Source organism: Danio aesculapii, chromosome 8 (genome assembly GCF_903798145.1).
Source record: "Danio aesculapii chromosome 8, fDanAes4.1, whole genome shotgun sequence".
NCBI lineage: Eukaryota > Metazoa > Chordata > Actinopteri > Cypriniformes > Danionidae > Danio > Danio aesculapii.
Window position 1 is genome coordinate 10,610,393 of NC_079442.1, and position 20,196 is coordinate 10,630,588.

The following is a 20,196-nucleotide window of genomic DNA, read 5'->3' on the forward strand; positions in this document are numbered from 1 at the left end:
TCCCAATATTTACATTTCTATTCTAATTAAATTTATTACATTTTTCTGATTTATCTAAGAGTTTTATTATTCACAGAGTTTATTTCTGGTAATTTATTCAAACTCAACAAATGTTTATATTCTAATCTGCCTTATTTACACTACATCATTGAAATATATCAGAGGGGCCTAACTTCAACATCTCTGTAGGCGTTTAGTGTATTGAACCTGGAGCGCTATCTTAAACATAATACACCTAGGTGGCGCTACATTACATATTGGATCACTCTCTTATCGATGATTTCAATCGCCAGGTAAGCTCTTCTGGGAGCACCAGGAGGTGCTCTTAAGAGGAGGGGTACTATCACGGTTGCAGGTTTGTGCGCTTTCCAGAGTATCTGTTTTGTCACGTGGGTTTGTGTTGTTTGTTTGTCCACGTGTATTTGTTTGGTCACGTGTTATGACGGCACTCAGCTGTTTGATTTGATCACCAGCTGAGGTTCATTATTGTGCCTATATCTGGGCTACGTTTCTATGACTCCTTGTCAGTTTGTTGCGTTTGCTTATGTGAGTCTGTATGTGCTCAGGACTAAGAGGAGTGACTGCTGGACTTCGTTTTGCCCTTCTGTTCCTGCCCCAGTATCCCAGTGTCCTCGCCCTCCATTTGTAGCCCTGTTGGCTTTATTTGACAGTGTCTATTAAACTTTCACTTGCATATTGGATCCTTCTCTGTACCCTTATTTACACGTGACACACACACACACACATATATATATATATATATATATATATATATATATATATATATATATATATATATATATATATATATATATATATATATATATATAATCAAATAACTCAAAATAACTGACTGATTTTGCATTTATTTAGTCTTGCAGAGAATCTCTGTGAAATCCACCAATCAGAGATTTCTCACGCAATATTTTGATTGATTAAACTTCACAATCTTCACAATCACAAACAGCACAATAACTTGCTTGAGATTGCTGATTTCAATCTTTTTGTTGTTGTTTTTTACACATTTGTAGTTTAATGTATTTTGTGGAGCTGCACACCGATGGATTTGCTCGTTAGTGTTTGGACTTTCAGTAGTGAAAAATAAACCACACTGAACTTAAACTCTGAAAACTGGACTGACACAGTTTCAGTTTACTATAATCTTCTATGTTAAGCTGCTTTGACACAATTTACATCGTAAAAGCACTATAGAAATAAAGATGAATGAATTTTATTCTTTATGCAGGCAATAGCTTCAGATCATTACAGAAAATTTACTTTTATTTAACTTAAATTTTATTTAACTGAAATTAAATTAAAGGATAAATAAGAATAAAAAGAAACAACTCAAGAATTATTACTGCCTATGTGATGTTTCTTTTAAGCACTCCCTGCAAATATGCTAGATGCAGGTATATAATCAACATGCAGTCTTATTGACAAGCACAATTCTCATACTGGGCTTAGGCTAATGCAAATACTTGTGTCTAATATAAAACAGTAAAAACAACACAACACAAACAAACTGATCAAATGGCTTACCCTTTGACTTTCCCAACACTGTGTCAATGTGCATATGTCTTTAGTGGAAAAAACAGGAAAACAGGCTGGATGGAAAAAAAACATGATTTTTTGGTAAACGGTTATTAGATTAGATTCAATTTATTGTCATCACACATGTACAAGTACAAGGCAACGAAATGCAGTACAAGGCAACGAAATCAATTATAATTAATTGATTCATTCATCAGCAATTTTTGACACAATACAAATAAGGTTATATATCGGAAAAAAAAATCTAACTCACCTTGTGGTCTCCCATGCAGATGTTAGAACCCAGTGTGTCATAAACTACACTACCCTCACCATCCTCCCTCTGCAAACAACAAACATTGAATAAACAAATAAAACAATACAAGTAATTGTTCATTAAATTCAAATTTATTACATATTTTTGTTAGTTATATTTCTTTATGTAAGAACATATTTATTTATACTATAAAAAGCTAAAGGTAATATAAACCCACCCGATGGATGATGTCTCTTGCACTATGAGACATTAGGATGCGGTCACACCATGCAGGACATCGTGTATTCATGTACTGTGTTGGTTTAGTGTAATCTTCACTGTATGGGTAACTGAAAAGTAAAAATGATGAACACATAAATTTCTGACTCACAATTCAATATTTAAAGACATTTAATCACATTTCACACTACAACTCTGGAATTGACAACAATATGGTTAAACAGTTAAAGTCAGATTTATTAGCCCTCCTGAATTATTAGCCCCCTGTTTATTTTTCCCTCAATTTCTGTTTAACGGAAAGAACACATTTTCAACACATTTCTAAACATAATAGTTTTAATAACTCATCTGTAATAACTGATTTATTTGATCTTTGCCATGATGACAGTAAACAATATTTTACTAGATATTCTTCAAGACACTTCTATACACCTTAAAGTGACATTTAAAGGCTTAACTAGGTTAATTAGTTTAACTAAGCAGGTTAGGGTATAAAGCAAGTTATTGTATAATGATGGTTTGTTCTGTAGACTATTGAAAAAAAATTTGCTTAAAGTTGCTAATAATTTTGACCTTAAAATGGTGTTTAAAAAATTAAAAATTGCTTTTATTTTAGCGGAAATAAAACAAATAAAACTTTCTCCAGAAGAAAAAATATTATCAGACATACTGTGAAAATTTCCTTGCGCTGTTAAAACATAATTTTTTATTTAATCAGAAATAAAACAAATAAAACTATCTCCAGAAGAAAAAATATTATCAAACATACTGTGAAAATTTCCTTGCTCTGTTAAACATAATTTGGGAAATATTTAAAAAAGAAAAAAAATTAAAGGGGGGCTTATAATTCTGACTTCTAATGTATATCAATAACATTTGAAGTACAATAACTTTTTTCTATTCGAAAATATCTTAAAATGTCATTTATTTCAATGATTATTTTTTAGTAGCCACTGCTCCAGCTTTTAAGGACACATGTTCGAGAAAACATTCAAAAATGCTGATTTGATGCTCAAGAAACTTTTTGTATTATTAATTACATACAGTATAAATTAGTGCTAGGCAAAAATTTATCTCAATTATTCGTTCATTTAGCTTCCTTCAGCTTAGTCACATTACTTATCAGGGGTCACCACCAACTTATTGAGCAATTGTTTTACACAGCGGATGCCCTTCAGGCTGCAACCCAGTACAGGAAAACACCCATACACACGTAAATTCACACACATACACTACGGCCAATTTAGTTTATTCAATTCACCTATAGCGCATGTCTTTGGACTGGGGGGGGAACCGGAGCAACCGGAGGAGAACACGGGGAGAACATGCAAACTGCACACAGAAATCCCAGCTGACCTTCTTGCTGTGAGGCGACAGTGCAAACCACTGAGCCACTGTGTGCCACTATATATATATATATATAGAAATTTTAATTTGCATATATAATTTGTATTATTTACATAAATATTTTGTATCTAAACCAATTTAACTTTTTCCCAAATAGATGCATGCATGTGTGTGCTACAACATAAAAATACACAGCACACACACATATATTATGGTAAAACAAACTTTTGTTTTGGATGCAATTTTTTTTTTCTCGGCACTAACATACATACAGTTGGGATGATAATAAATTCCTGTAAAGTGTGATATATTCTTTCAAGATTTGATAAACAAGAAGATCCAGTTGACAAAAGATTTGAATGGAAATTTTATTATTCTGAGATATTTACCTTTGGATTGTTGTTATGAATACTTTAAATTCATGTTTTTAAGAAAAATTTCTAAAGCTGCGCACCTCGGAGGAAATGGGATATCTTCCTCTGTGATGACGTCATGGAATGCAGAGATCTCCTTATCGTACTTCAGCAGCTGAGAGTGATAAAAATATATAAGCACAGACTTGTATCGATAAATATATTATTTTTCTATTATTTAATTCTAGTCAAATGTTTTATTGCTCAAACAAATTTCAGACCTCTTTTCCATTGTTTTCTCTGAACACAGCCTGGTGCAAGTAAGCAAATAACTTTGTCTCTATATGAAGGAGGACCTAGTGATCAAATGAATAAAAACAGGAACAAAACATTAGTATAAAATAGTCTAGAGGCAAAACAAAAGAGTGAAAGAAGAAAGATAAATGAATGCAGGGCATATAAAACTAGTAAAGAATGGAGAGTAACTCCAACTTTGCTGGCACATAAAATGAAGCACACGTCCGCAAGAGTGATCTAAATGCAAGCTCGCATTTTCTGGACTGGCATGAAGTCAATATCAACCCTCTAAGAACCATAAATCTGGCTGGACAGTGTACTGGATAAGTCTGAGCGCACACAAAAAGAAAAAAAAAATAATCATCTCCAGCATATAAGATCAGAGCGTTGAACATATATGCTTACAATATTTTAGTAAAGCAGGGGTCACAGTAGATTTGCTGAAGGCTTTAAAATTATGCACGCTCAATTAAATTCAAAACAAAATCAATATATATGTTTATATGTGTATTTAATTGTATTTTTATTTTATATGTGTTTTATTTGATCTACAATAAAACCTTTCACAAATAGTAATGTACGCTATATGTACAAATCACAAACTGAAAATGTGCAAATGGCCCATACATTCACCCCTTTAGTGATGTACACAGAATTTGTAAGCTTTTTTCTTTTCTCTCTCAAGATGACTTCAAAAATTGTATTCACCTTGTGGTCATTGTCTTTCTCTTCACAAATGATTTTTTCCACCTCATTGCTACTGCCTTTTTTAACCGTCTGGATCTCAGCCGACAGGGAGAGGTTCTGTGAACAAACAAGTAATCATATTAGTCTTTGTAGAATGTATGTGTTTTGCTGATCTGTGAAGAACATATTAATCAGGTCTACCTGTACTAGACTGAGTGTGTCAAGGCGAAAATTGAAATCTCCAAATAGGAAGAAAGGGAGAGGGCTGTATGTGTTATCTGTTATCCTTCAAGAGAAGAGAACAAGAGTTTGATACATTACATTCAATGTCATTTATGCTAGAAGACACAGTATTGAACAGTATATTATCACTCTGCAGCCCAAGACTGGTTATTTACTAAAGCTAAGCAGGGCTGAGCCTGGTCAGTACCTGATGGGAAACCACATGCGAAAACTAGGTTGATGTTGGAAGTGGTGTTAGTGACGCTAGCCCCAGTAAAGTGAAAGGGACAATATACTGTCATTGAGAACCATCTTTCGGATGAGACGTTAAACCGAGGTCCTAAAAATCCTATGGCACTTCTTGTAAAGAGTGGGGTTGTAACCCCGGTGTCCTGTCCAAATTCCCTCCATCGCCCCTTACCCATCATGGCCTTCCAATCATCCCCATCCACTGAATTGGCTCTATCACTGTCTCTCCACTCCACCGATAGCTGGTGTGTGGTGAGCACAATGGCGCTGTTGTCCTGTGGCTGCTGTCGCATCATCCAAGTGGACTGGTGGTGGTGTGGAGAGTGACCCAATGATTGTGAAACGTTTGGAGTGTATGGCCATACACAATAAATGTGCTATATAAATACATATTACATTACATTATTTCTATCCATTATGCTTTGATGCTGTCGTTTTTTATTAGATAGTTGCCCACCTGGGCCTTATTTTTTCCCTCAATAACTTGTATATTGAGGCAGTTGTGACCTAAGGGGATTGGACTTGTGATAGAAAGTTCCTGGCAGGAAGTGAAGATGGGGGAGTGAATGATCCTCACTCTCTCCATCTTCGATACCAAGCTGAGCAATAGCTTTGCTCACAGTGTGTGTCTGTCTGTGCTCACACTCCTCACTCAAAACATGTGTGCAATTGGATGGGTTGAAGCAGAGGTCCAATTTTGAGTATAGGTTAGGCATGGGATGCTAACCGTTTTCAAGGTATACCGCGGTTTGGAAAAGTCAAGGTTTTAAAAACACCAAAATTTTCTGCTATACCGTTCCTAAGGTATGTGTAATTTTTTTATTGACTTTTCTTTTGTTTTTTAGGACAACAGTATCTCCAGCAGAAAAAATATCCAAAGATGACATTTTAAATTGTAAAGAAATCAGTGTTTTTCATTCATTTTAATTATTTAGCCCGACATGTTTACTGTATACTTACAAAATTTTGTAAATCTTATGTAAATATATTGTTTTCAAAAGGGAAAAAAGTTTCTGTTTTTTACCCAAATATTTTAAAAGAATATACTTTAGAACAGTGAGCACAATACCATGATACCGTGAAACTTATTTAAGGTTATCATACCAATAGAATCTTATACCGGCCCATGACTAGTATAGGTAAAACCATAATTGACAAGGCTCACTTCACTTCACATTAAATTCCCCAGTTTGGTTTAGTTCTTTCACCTGTTCTTATCAATGTTTAATGTTTACATTTTTAAAAAGGGTGGTCCATTATATTTGATGATATCATATTTTAAACTTTAGTTGATGTGTAATGTAGCAGGGTAAACATAAACAACATCTCTGAATGTAACACGCTCACATTCCAATGCAAAGGGAGACATTGGCTTTTACAGAGTTAACAACGCCTATAGCGAACGAAGTTTGGGGACTACAAAAAAATACATTGGTTGAGTTGGTTGAGATCCCGAATGCTTCAGGTTACGTGCATTCACCACGCATATACTCCCTGTGAAGCAAATGGCGTTGCCAGAGGTGCTGTAATGTTATAGCAGATAAAGCTAAAATGCTATTTTTACAGAGTTTCTTTTGTTTCTGTATTTGGGCTTCCAAAGGACATGACACAAAGAGAGAATTGCTTACAATTTTTATTTCAATGTTCCAGAGAATTATAAAAAAATATATACTGTAGCTAGCATTTGACAAAGGACAGCTTTCAGAATCTCAGTTCAGTGCTGGATTTGGCTAAAAACTCCAACCATATTAGACAAAGCTGTGGTTTGTGAGCCACAACCTATAAGTATTTTTATTTGTTAAAATTAATCTATTACATGCATAATGTCTGGCGTTAACAGTATGTTGAAGCGAGGATGTAAACAAGTATGTAAACAAAAGGAAATGCTCTTTGGCACCGTTAACAATTTAGCTACAAATTCATATTTATCCATCAAACCCCAATAAACAGCAACAATCTTCACCAGCGCGTACAGTGTCTCATATAATATGCAGCTGCTTTCCCTGTGTTCAACATCTCAAATAACAAACTCGCAAAAGATGTGTAAACGTTTCATTTTTATAACCGAATATATGTTAAAGACAGTATATGCTGTATATAATCTAAGTAAAATATATGAAAAAATAATGTAATTTTTCTACAAATGAAGCATGAGCACACATTGTTTTGTATCTTATAAACACAACCAAGCCTTAAAAATACACTCTGGGCCACCCCTTTAAAACTACTGCTTGCAATTAGTTTCAATGTGAAGAAAAGATATCACAAGATATCACATACGCTAATACATTTTATTGAGTTTTGATTCTTTTTTTGGTTTTATTTTGAGTTTGGTTATTTTTCAGTCTTTACTTTTCCTCTACACACTGAGGAAGGCTTTGTGTGTTTCCTGATGAATGTAAAATAAAAAGTCAAAACAAGAATATCCACATGAGTGCATATCACTACTTCCCATTTTAGCAATCAAACAGATCAAAGGATTATTTGAATAATTCAAGTGAATAATTAAGAAGCACAAACCTGTTGATGACATATCTGAGTGCTTTCTTGCGGTTTGCAGAATACACTGATGGACTAGAGTTGCAAGCTATGAGGTTGGAGGCATCATGAAACAGATGAACATTCACCAGATCTAAGCCCCTGTATATACAGAAAGACAGATTTTGACGGTACATAAGTCCTGTCAGTATCTTGTCAGTGTCAGTGACTGATCTGGGACATTAGCTGATGGAAAGCAAAGACTGCATTTATTTATCACTCAGTCTGCAGGATTCTACAATGCTCTGTTGTACTGCTGCCATATACTGTAGCTGCTTTTAATTTTTTTATGATGACAATCTCTTCCAATAACAAACAACTAACATAACATGTATGCTTTGAGTGGGGGCCAAAAACACATACATGATAGACTGTAATGAAAATTGTAAGGAGTCATCACAAAAGGTGAAGAATTGTGTGTGTAAAAACGTACTGGTCGTGAATGATCCATCGTGTCCTCATGTAGCCTTTTCTGGACCACTTGAACTGTAATAAAATCCACACACACACATATACAAATTACAAATAGAGACATTTGACAGGGATTGACAGACCAAGCATGAGCCCCTGTACTTTGTTGTACTTGCCAGAAAAATAGTAAAAGACTTCTTGTTTATTATTTTAATGATCCAACAATTTCGTTTGAATGCCATAACATACCGTATAAGATACTAAAGAAAATGACCAAAAAATTAAATGCTGTTTTACCAACAAAAACTCACCGATCACTTTATTAGGTACACCTGTCTAACTGCTCATTAACGCATATTTCTGATCAGCCAATCACATGACAGAAACTCACTGCATTTAGATGATCTGCTGCAGTTCAAACTGAGCATCATGACTTTGAATGTGGCATGGTTGTTGGTGCCAGATGGCTGGTCTGAGTATTTCAGAAACTGCTGATCTACTGGGATTTTCACGCACTAGCTTTTCTAGGGTTTACTTTAGGTTTTACTAATGGTTCGAAAAAGAGAAAATATCCAGTGAGCGGCAGTTTTGAGGCCGCAAATGCCTTGTTGATGCCAGAGGTCAGAGGAGAATGACCAGACTGGTTCCAGCTGATGGAAAGGCAACAGTAACTCAAATAACCACTCGTTAAAACCAACGTACGCAGAAGAGCACATCTGAATGCACAACAAGTGCTACAGCAGCAGAAGACCACACCAGGTAACATTCTTGTCAGCTAAGAATAGGAAACTGAGGCTACAATTCGCACAGGCTAGCCAAAACTGGACAATAGATTGGAAAAACGTTGCCTGGCCTGATGAGTCTCAATAGTAGGGTCAGAATTTAGCATCAACAACCTGAAAGCATGGATCCCTCCTGCCTTGTATCAATGGTTCAGGCTGGTGGTGGCTGTGTAGTGGTGTGGGGAATATTTTCTTGGCACATGTTGGGCTTATTAGTACCAATTGAGCATTGTGTTAACGCCACAACCCACCTGAGTATTGTTGCTGACCATGTCCATCCCTTTATGATCACAGTGTACCCATCTTCTGATGGCTGCTCTCAGCAGGAAAACGTGCCATGTCATAAAGTGCAAATCATCTCAGACTGGTTTCTTGAACATGACAATGAGTTCACTGTACTCAAATGGCCTCCATAGTCACCAGATCTCAATCCAATAGAGCACCTTTGGGATGTGGTGGAAAGGGAGATTTGCATCATGGATGTGCAGCCGACAAATCTGCAGCAACTGCATGATGCTATCAGGTCAATATGAACCGAAATCTCTGAGGAATATTTCCAGTACCTTGTTGAATCTATGCCATGAAGGATTAAGGCACTTGTAAGGTATACCTAATAAAGTGGCCGGTGAGTGTAGAATCTCATTCATAAAAGGTGAACTGGCTTATTTCATTAAATAATGATAACACTTTTTGTCAATTTTATACATAACAAGATATTCGAAAGACATTCGAAAGACTGGTGCTAGCATATCTGAAGGACATCACTGGACCCCTGCTGGACCCCCTGCAGTTTGCCTATAGAGCAAACCGGTCTGTGGATGATGCTGTCAACATGGGACTGCATTATACCCTACAACATCTGGACAAACCAGGGAACTACGCAAGGATTCTGTTTGTGGACTTCAGTTCTGCCTTTAACACCATCGTCCCATCACTGCTTGAGTACAAACTGGCCCAGCTCTCTGTTCCTAGCTCTGTCTGTCAATGGATCACCAGCTTTCTGACAGATAGACAACAGCTAGTCAGAATGGGCAAAATCACATCCGACAGCCGCACCATCAGCACTGGTGCCCCCCAGGGATGTGTTCTTTCTCCACTGCTCTTCTCCCTGTACACCAACGACTGCACTGCAAAAGACCCCTCCATCAAACTCATTAAGTTTGCAGACGACACTACTGTTATCGGCCTCATCCAGAACGGTGACGAGTCTGCATACAGACAGGAGGTGGAGCGGCTGGCGTTATGGTGCAGATACAACAACCTGGAGCTGAACACGCTCAAAACAGTGGAGATGATAGTGGACTTCAGGAGAAACCCCCCTGCACTCCCCCCACTCACCATCATGAACAGCACTGTGGCTGCAGTAGAGTCATTCAGGTTCCTGGGCACCACCATCTCTCAGGATCTGAAGTGGGACATTCATATAGACTCTATTGTGAAGAAAGCCCAGCAGAGACTGTACTTCCTTCGTCAGCTGAGGAAGTTCAACCTGCCACAGGAGCTACTCGTACAGTTCTACTCAGCTGTCATCCAATCCATCCTCTGCACTTCAATCACCGTCTGGTTCGGCTCAGCTGCCAAAACCGACCTCCGTAGACTACAGCGAATAGTCCGGACTGCTGAACGAATCACTGGCACAACCCTTCCTACACTTCAAGAACTGTACTCTTCCAGAGTGAGTAAAAGGGCTCGCAAAATCACTCTGGACGCCTTACACCCAGCACACTACCTGTTCGAACTGTTACCGTCTGGTCGGCGCTTCAGAGCACCAAGCACAAAAACAGCCAGACACAGGAAAAGTTTCTTTCCTCAGGCTGTCTACCTCATGAACAGTTAAATATTCCCCTACTGTGCAATAAATATGTGCAATACTTTCTCATACGCACTTGTACACAGCACCTTATATCAATATACAATGCAATACTCTCTACATTCGCACTTGTACACAGCACCTTATAACCTGTATATTTAAAACAATCTGTACATACAACTCAACATCCAGGTTTCTTCACTAACCGCATCTGTTTAATGTTCATCATTTTTTATTATTATTTTATTTTATTTTTTTGTTTTGTTATTATTTTGTGTTGTCACTTGTCACTTTATGTACACTGGAAGCTTCTGTAACCAAAACAAATTCCTTGTGTGTGTGAAGCACACTTGGCAATAAAACTGATTCTGATTCTGATTCTGATATTTTTTTCCCCTCTTTAGGATGGAGGTCTCAGCCTTCACAAGAATTCAAAATGATAAACTATATCAGAATAAACAGCCACATAATATAATGAATACATTATTTATCACTCTTTAAAAAATATATATATATTTCACTACACATTTTTAAAGTTGGCATAAAACAGATATTGTGATGTACATCCAATTAAAACAGTCCTAAATTGAAAAAAAAAGTAGTGTGGTGCATGATTTCGTCCTTTGGGAACGAATTGGATCGCTGGAAGTTCAAAAAAATCGAGGAAAACTGACAAATGGATGAAACGAATAAAAACGAAAAATACTCTGACAGCCCTTCAAGAAAGGTATTCCATGTGACCAGAAGAATAGAACTGTCATTTCCAGGGGGTAGGGGAAGTTTACGGTATTTGATTAAAGAGTATGCATTATGTATTATTTGATTAAAGAAATGCAGATACACTGTTTATAACAAACACTTATATACACATATAAAAAAGGATACATTTAGATTTCATGCCAACTTTAGGATTATAAAAATACCAAGTATTACTGTAATTTGAATACTTTTTGCCGCATGATGGGAAGATCAGTAATTAAACTTACTTCACAATAATACATGTTCAGAAAAGTTCAGTTAATTCATGACATGAATGCTAGTCATTTTTGTTCTGACTGAATTTTGGTATAAGAAACTGAAGTGAATGGAAATTCACTACACACACTTACATCAGGCCAAAAGTTCTTGGGAAATTTCTCTTTTTCCATGGTTGTCACTCCATCCAGCGAGCCCACATACTTGTTATGGCCTGAGACAACTTTAAAATCCTTCACTACAAGAAAGAGGAAGGAACAAGTAAGACATATTGCAAAGGAAAATGCAAATGTAAAACCGATTTACTAATGCTGGAGTTGTCATGTCACTGTAGGCTATAAGAGCAGAATCTGTGAGACACTGATTTGATGGGGCACTAAATTCATTGGTCAACTGATCTTAATGGCTCTTCTATTAGACTTCTTCTTGAGAGCTTTTTCATGAAATGCTGTGACCATTACAAATGAAGACAAGTGAAAAAAGCTTATGAGATTATATCCAGTTCAATAAAAGACAGTAACCAAATGATTTATAGGAGAACATTTATTTGTTTAGCATTTTTATGGAAATGTATTACTTTGCTAAGGTCAGTAAATATGTTAATTTCCTTTTTGTGAGATTATGTGTAAAATTATTTAAAATTCATGAAATAAACAATTTAGATTTTTAGTACAAAATTCAGTTCATAAATTAAATGGTTTGACCATGGAACTCACTTCATGCAATAAAAAGACATAGATATTTTATTCCATTTCACTGTGGAATTCACAACTCAACATCATCACCTCCTAAAAATAGGTATTTAAGAAATATTATAATTTCCTATTACACATAGCTCCAACCCTGCTCCTGGACAGCTATTATCCTATCAAAACACCTGAACCAGAGGCAGGGTTGGACATCTCAGGCCTTTTTTAAATCCTAAAATATTTTTCCAATTTTTTTTTTGTGAATTTACTTGATTTAAAGAAAAGTGGTTTAAGCTAGCCATTATAACAAAATATATCCAAAATAGGCAATCAGAGCAATACATTAATCAGTATTGAGACTCTATATTCATATTGTAATAGATTTTGTGACCTGGAGTCTTGTATAAAAGTTTAAAATCAACTTTTTAGTATTAGAATCAACCATAATCATTAACAGTGCATCCAGAAAGTATTCATAGCGCTTCACTTTTCCACATTTTTATTTTTCAGCCTTATTCCAAAATGGATTAAATTCATTTATTTCCTCAAAATTGTACATGCAATACCCCATAATGACAATGTGAAAAAAAAATTTTTTTGAAATTATTGCAAATTTATTAAAAATAAAAAACCCTAAAAAAATCACATGTACATAAGTATTCACAGCCTTTGCTCAATACTTTTTTGATGCACCTTTGGCAGCAATTACAGCCTCTGTACCATTTCTGTACCTCTCAAGCTCTATCAGGTTGGATGGGAAGTGATGGTGTACATCCAATTTCAGATCTCTCCAGAGATGTTCGATAGGATTTAGGTCTGGGCTCTGGCTGGGCCACTCAAGGACAATCACTGAGTTGTTGTGAGGGAAAGATGAATGCAGCAATGTACAGAGACATCAATGAAAACCTGCTTCAGAGTGCTCTTGACCTCAGAAGCAGGTTTTCATTCAGGATGTCTCTGTACATTGCTGGATTCATCTTTCCCTCTATCCTGACTAGTCTTCCAGTTCCTGCTGCTGAAAAACATCTCCACAGCATGATGCTGCCACCACCATGCTTCACTGAAGGGATGGTATTAGCTTAGGGATGAGCGGTGCCTTGTTTTCTCTAAAGGTAACGCCTGGCATTCACTCCAAAGAGTTCTATTTTAGTCTCATCAGAACAGAGAATTTAGTTTCTTATGGTCTGAGAGTCCTTCAGGTGCCTTTTGGCAAATTCCAGGAGGGGAGTGGCTTCCGTCTGGCCACCCTACCATACAGGCCTGGTTGGTGGATTGCTGCACAGATGGTTGTCCTTCTGTAAGCTTCTCCTCTCTCCACAGTAGAACGCTGGAGCTCAGACAGAGTGACCATTAGGTTATTGATCACCTCCCTGACTAAGGCCCTACTCCCCCGATCACTCAGCCTAGATAGCCAGCCAGCTCTAGGAAGAGCTGAGTAGCAGAAATTTTTCTATAACCTTCCCCAGCCTTGTGCCTCGAGACAATCCTGTCTTGGAGGTATACAGACAATTCCTTTGTCTTCATGCTTGAATTGTGCTTTGACATGTACTGTCAACCCTGGGACCTTATATAGACAGTTGTACGCCTTTTCAAATCATGTCCAATCAACTGAATTTACCACAGGCAAACTTCAATTAAGCTGCTGAAAAAACTCAAGATTGATCAGTGGAAACAGAATGTACCTGAGCTAAATTTAGAGCTTCACGGTGAATACTTATGTATATGTGATTTTCAGGTTTTTTATTTTTAATAAATTTGCAAAATTGTAAAAAAATATATTTTCACATTGTCATTATGGGGTATTGTATGTAGAATTTTGAGGTAATAAATTAATTTGATCCATTATGGAATAAGGCTGTAACAAAAAAATGTGGAAAAAGTGAAGCGCTATGGATGCTTTCTGGATGCATTGTATAGAAGTATAACAAATTTACAGTATATTTATTGAATAAGGCTCTTACCATTGAAATCATACTGCTGGATATTCTTCAGTGATTTATGGATGAAATACATGCTTCCCAAAGCCTAAAATCAAATAAATTAATCAGTTAACATTACATAATTTCAAGTGATCTTCTAAAAGAAGCCCTAATATTGTACTCAATAGATACTGGGCTTTTGACCTAGTTAGAATCAGGCTCAAATAAATCCCCAGTATTTGAAGATCGGCTCAGATTTTCAGTTGATGATGTGCTCACATCAAAATTAATACACAGTGACCTTCAATACTACTAAAAAAAAACACACTTCTGCTCATATGATACTGCAAACCTCTCACAAACACTTCTTGTGTCTTTTCTGACAGCACGCCGAATGGATTTAATGTACTAGCTGTTTGCTTCAGTGAGTGCACATCAATCCATCCCCAGAGAGATCAATACGAACTGAAAATTAAAACAATCATACAGGGATTAAACACAGGGCCCTGCTGTTAGCCCAACAAAATCCCCATGCCTGGCAGGGAAAAATGACCTGCTGTTGAGCGCTGTTTTGACATGAAGTACACCACACCATAAACACACGTTTACACAGTCATGTTTTCTTCAAATAATCCATCCCAGGAGAAAGATATCAATCTTGTAAGAAATTATGTGTTTTTAATATGACAGTGCTTTCTAGATGACCAGTCTTAAGAGACTAAACATTACACCGGGCACATACACAAAGTGAGAACAAGGATTTCTAGGTGGAGAGAGACGATGTGTGGGGAAATTAGGAGACACTGAAAATAACAGATTCTAAACTGTTCAGGGCTCATATTGACTGGCAAGAACTTACATTTAAAAAAAAATACAAAATTTGAAAAGGGAAATCTATAGATTGTGCCGAATGGTAGAATTATTGACCTAAAACAATGTACAGTCCCTTTAACTGTCAGTGTGTTTGTATGCTTTTTATACAGTTTCCATTCTAATTTGCAATTAATTCTAAAGTGCAAGTAAAGTATAACTTGAAATGCAAAGTCAAAGCATAAATAGAAGACGTGAATGTATAGATTTTCTCTACCAGCATAAATAGAAGAGGTGAACGAATAGTTTCCCTACCAGTAAATCTAAGCAAAAGACATGTAAAGAAGACATGTGCAATAACGCCTTCACTATTGACTAAACTGCTGAAGACTTTCCACATAGACATAAAAATCGCCCAATTGAAGCTCTGACAGGGACACGATAGCTTTAAATGACAGAATATGGATTGCAAGTCCTCACAATTCCGTTTGTGATCATATCTCTAATGTGATTAAAATATTCGTAGCTTGATGGAAATATGACTGGATTGTGCTGCGTTTATGGCCCACATTGCTTGATTCACAAAAGGAAATTTTCCCTTTGGCTTTTAGGATTTAGGAAGGGAAAAAATTCCACCACCCCATACAAACTTTGGGGTGATACAAACCGCCCCATACAAACTCTGAATATCAGATATGCATAATCCATATGCACAACTCTTTGGCTTGTTTCACTCGCTCAAAAGCTTGACGGACACCCCCACCAAGCTACAGTTGCTAAGCCCAATTGGTCTGTGGTGGTGTTTGGGTGGGTCTTATCGAAGGGTCAATTAAAACTGAAGAATTTGCTCTTGGGTTTAAAGGAGTGAGAAGCAAAAACACAATGTAAAAAAAAAACTAACAGTACATTAAACTGTGGAGGGAAAAACAAAACAAAAAAAAACTGTGGATTGCTGGCAGCAGTTTACCTTAAAATCAAGAAAGAAATCATTTTGCTGTAAAACTTGAACCTACATACTGTAGGCTAGAGATTTTTAAGTTATGACAGTACGTTGGGAAAGCATGCCAGTCCCAAAGTGAGGACGGGGCGCTGTGGAGGCCACTATCAAGCCAAATGGGGAGACACTGTGACAATACACAAATATGTGCTAGCCCTAATTAGGAGGAGCGCTACATATGGGCAGGATGGTTAGCTTGTAGGGAACACTGGGTCCAGCCTGGAAGGGGGACTCACTGTTGCTGACTAATTTGGCATCACTGAGCGGGGATGTGCATTGTAGGCACCAATCCCCAGAATGCAAGGTAACCAAGTGGACATACCAGACAATGTAATGAGCCAAGCACACAGCTTATCTGCCGAGTCAGGTGATGGGGTTCTTGGAGGAACTCCATAGGATTCACCAGAAACTTACTTGCAGAGGTTAATAGGCGAACGTACCTCCAGGTTAAGAAGAATGGCGCAACAAGCACTTTTAACACTGAGCCTGGTGTCTTCTGACTGACTTGCAGTACCCAGCAATCAGGAGGAAACTGGCTCCACCCGTACGCACTTTCACGGATGCACTGGCTCTCAACTGCCCCCAGGGCTTGTGCAATATGCATTTTCCTGTAAGCCTGCTCGCACAGACCCTGTGCAAGGTCAGGGAGGATGAGAAGCAGGTCTTGCTTGTTGTGTCTCCATGGCCCAACTGGACCTGAGTTTCCGAACTCACACTTCTCGCGACAGCCCCTCCTTGTCGAATTCCCCTGAGGAAGCACTACCTTTCTCAGGGATGGGGGCACCCTCTGACACTTGTATGGATCTCTGAAAATCCCATAGGTGTTTTCTAGATGGAGCGTGGAAGACTTGGTGACCTACTCGTGTTGGTGGTTAATACAATCACTCAGGCTAGAGCAGCCTCTATAAGGTATGCCTTACCCTGAAGTGGAGACTATTTACTGTGAGGTGCGCTTCTCACCAAGGACATGCCAGATTAGTGTTATGTCAGCCTTCCTTCAGGATATGCTAGAGTAGAGGCTGTCACCCTCCACACTAAAGGTTTCACATTGCTGCCATCTCCGCTCACTATGACGAGGCAGATGGCAGCTTTCTGGGTAAGCGTAACCTCATTATCTGGTTCCTCAGAGGCATGAGGTGGTTCCTCAGAGGCATCCCGACCCCCTTCTCATGCTCTGCTGGGATCCCTCTGTGTGCTGTCTGCAGCAAGGTCAATTTGAGCCACACAATTCAGTATTTTTAAGATTTCTGTCCATTAAGACAGCTCTGCTGGTCACATTGGTATCGATCAAGAGGGTTGGGCTTTTTCGGTCATCAAATCTTGCCAGGAATTTGGGTCAGCCTATTCTCACGTTATCCTGAGACCCTGGCCAAGCTATGCCTACCACACCTTTTGAGAACAGGTAGTGAACCTGTCCAAAAACGCTTGCAGCGCCATCAGATATGTGTGTGTGTTTATTCTGCTCTGCTTAGCGGGTTCCCCATCCGACAAACCCTAGAGGGTTCCTCTGAGGCCCCACACACCCAACCCGAGGCCCCACGTACCCAACCCGCAGAGGGGGTTGCCTGGCCCAGTATGATGTCTGGTATGCCTGCTTGGTCTACCCTTTCCATGTCGACCGTGTCTTACCTACCAGCTAACCAGCGGGTTATATTGCCGCTGGGTCTCCCCATTGGGTAGCAGGTGGTCTCCGCAGTGTCTTTCCTCTTCGGGACTGCCACGCTTCCCCAATGTACTTGCATATTTCTAAAATCCCTAGACTACAGTGAGTTAGGTAAAAGATAACATACAACCCCCTAAATTCTAAATTATTCTCATACTTAATTAAAGAGCCATGAGAAGCTGAAAGTTTGCACTTTTTGTGATGTTGTGCTCTCACATTGGGCTTAGCAATCTTCTCACCGAATGTGTGACGGGCACAGCTGCTGTGGTGCTTTACATACACTCTCCCATAGTGTCCTTATAGACACACATCAAAGTTCCCGACCTGATGGGGAACATCCTGGTTAATTTCGTAACCCACATTCCTAATAGGCATTCATTGGCTCATTTTCTAAACTCTTCAAAGTGATTGGTCGTCTAGCGATCTCCCATATCATCCTTATCGACACATGTCTTCATTCTCTCCTTCAGGAAATGTGGGTTACGAACTTATCTAGACCATTCTTAACACCACACTGCTCACATTACTAAGATATCATAAATGTGAGATTATTTTTCTTAAATTTAAACAGTTCTATAAAACTTGTTTTTTTACAGGAATTCTGCCAACCACCACTGCTGTTATTTTTCTGTATTTTTTTTTTAACAGTGAATTGCATAAAATAAACAAAATGCAATAAAAAAGAACAAGTGGTTTTACTTAATTGTATTAATTCCATCAGATGTCTAAGTAAAAATTACTCAATAAAATGTATCAGGTCAAGTTACACTCACTTATTCAGGTTGTTAATTTTATTCAACCAAGCTAAGTAAATATACTTAATTTTCAGATATGTGAATTTTATTTTAAAAAAAAATTGTGCAAAAACAAAAATTGAGTAAATTATACATATTATTTTTTTTTCAAGTGTAATAATCATGACTTTTAATCATTATTTTGTTCGGTCTGCTGCTGTAGGATGAGATGAGTGTTTACTGTCAGTTAGACTGTAGGCTACAACATTATCCTGAATGCACTGTTCTACTACTGTACTCCTGTTTTAATAAATGAAGAAAAATTTATTTTACTGTCAGAAAGTCAGAGGCTTGAGAAAAAATTATTCCCAATGCAAATAACTGTATGATTGCTAAAAATAAAATGCTAAAATTTTACTAAAATGTTACAACTTTTTAAAATGAAAACCCCAATTGCAGTGCATGACCGTACGGTACACACACAGACTCTCTCTAACACAGCCATCAGCTGTATGAACACGCACCTTCATTCTGATTTGTCTCACATCATGTGTATTGATTTGTAATTAGTTTTCTGAGGGTTGTGAATCATCACTTGACTGGAAAGAGGGTGTGGACAAATTGTACAAATGGTGTTTAGATAAAAAAATCACTTTTAAATCAATACATAAATGCTGCATTGGCCTGATTGATGAAGATTTGTGAAGCTGCAAGTGTGCCTTTGTGTGTGTGTGTGTGTGTGTGTGTGTGTGTGTGTGTGTGTGTGTGTGTGTGTGCGTGCGTGCGTGCGTGCGTGCGTGTGTGTGTGTGTGTGTGTGTGTGTGTGTGTGTGTGTGTGTGTGCCCATGCGTGGGGGTGGTTTTAACACTGAAAAAGACCCATGTAATAAGCCAAATTTGGCTTGACAAGATAATTTTTCTATGATATTTTTACATTGTCTCATAATTTTGAAGCAAAAAAATAAATAAAACTCAGAGAAAAAAAAAACAGAAAAAAAAATCTCCCTAACCTTACTGAAACAAGTACACACTCTCACTCACACGTAGACTTTCAGTTTATTTATCATGTTAGGATGAGAGGGGTCTAATCAATAGTTTTAATCTGGAGTTAAACGTATTGACTCAGTCCACTGCCTGGCCACTCCTGCACATTAACCCAGTCCATCAAGGTATAAACCAAATGTATAGCAAGCAAGCAAACACACACACAGCACCTCTCACCTGGGTGGGCTGTGAGGGTTAATACCCTGACAGACACCAACAAATTGTCTTATTTCATAGACATTTTATACTGAGTGATGAATGGGGTACCTCAGGACTCTTTTTGTTCTCTGGCCCATCACTGCCATTAGACAGCAGCTAAAGCAAGCATTTACTGAAGAGGTCAAATAAAGATGATTTGTTTAACTTTTTAAAATTTATTTTAAAATAAATAATACATACATTTTAAAACAAATTAGAACATTTTCTTTGTGTTTGCATATTTAAATTTGATTCTGAATACTAATTTTCAATATGGACCATCCTTATCTACTGCCATTTTGCATAACCAGGCCTTAACATACTAACTAGATCTGGTTGTAGCAACGCATATATCAATCAATCTTCAAAGTTTGATTGCTATATATATATATATATATATATATATATATATATATATATATATATATATATATATATATATA

At 37.5% G+C, this 20,196-nt stretch overlaps 1 protein-coding gene across 1 annotated transcript in view; it reads right to left on the reverse strand.

Moving 5' to 3' along the window:
- inpp5l (inositol polyphosphate-5-phosphatase L) overlaps window positions 1-20,196 on the reverse strand; it is a 65,440-nt gene that overhangs the window by 13,102 nt on the left and 32,142 nt on the right. Inside the window, exons 5-15 of the mRNA XM_056463157.1 lie at window positions 14,351-14,414; window positions 11,835-11,938; window positions 8,156-8,208; window positions 7,705-7,824; window positions 4,915-4,999; window positions 4,735-4,830; window positions 4,011-4,085; window positions 3,831-3,904; window positions 2,028-2,139; window positions 1,808-1,876; window positions 1,543-1,607 (exon numbers count right to left, since the gene is read on the reverse strand). Coding sequence (XP_056319132.1) covers window positions 1,566-1,607; window positions 1,808-1,876; window positions 2,028-2,139; window positions 3,831-3,904; window positions 4,011-4,085; window positions 4,735-4,830; window positions 4,915-4,999; window positions 7,705-7,824; window positions 8,156-8,208; window positions 11,835-11,938; window positions 14,351-14,414 — 894 coding nt within the window. The 3' untranslated portion in view covers window positions 1,543-1,565. The remainder of the gene's footprint in view (window positions 1-1,542; window positions 1,608-1,807; window positions 1,877-2,027; window positions 2,140-3,830; window positions 3,905-4,010; window positions 4,086-4,734; window positions 4,831-4,914; window positions 5,000-7,704; window positions 7,825-8,155; window positions 8,209-11,834; window positions 11,939-14,350; window positions 14,415-20,196) is intronic.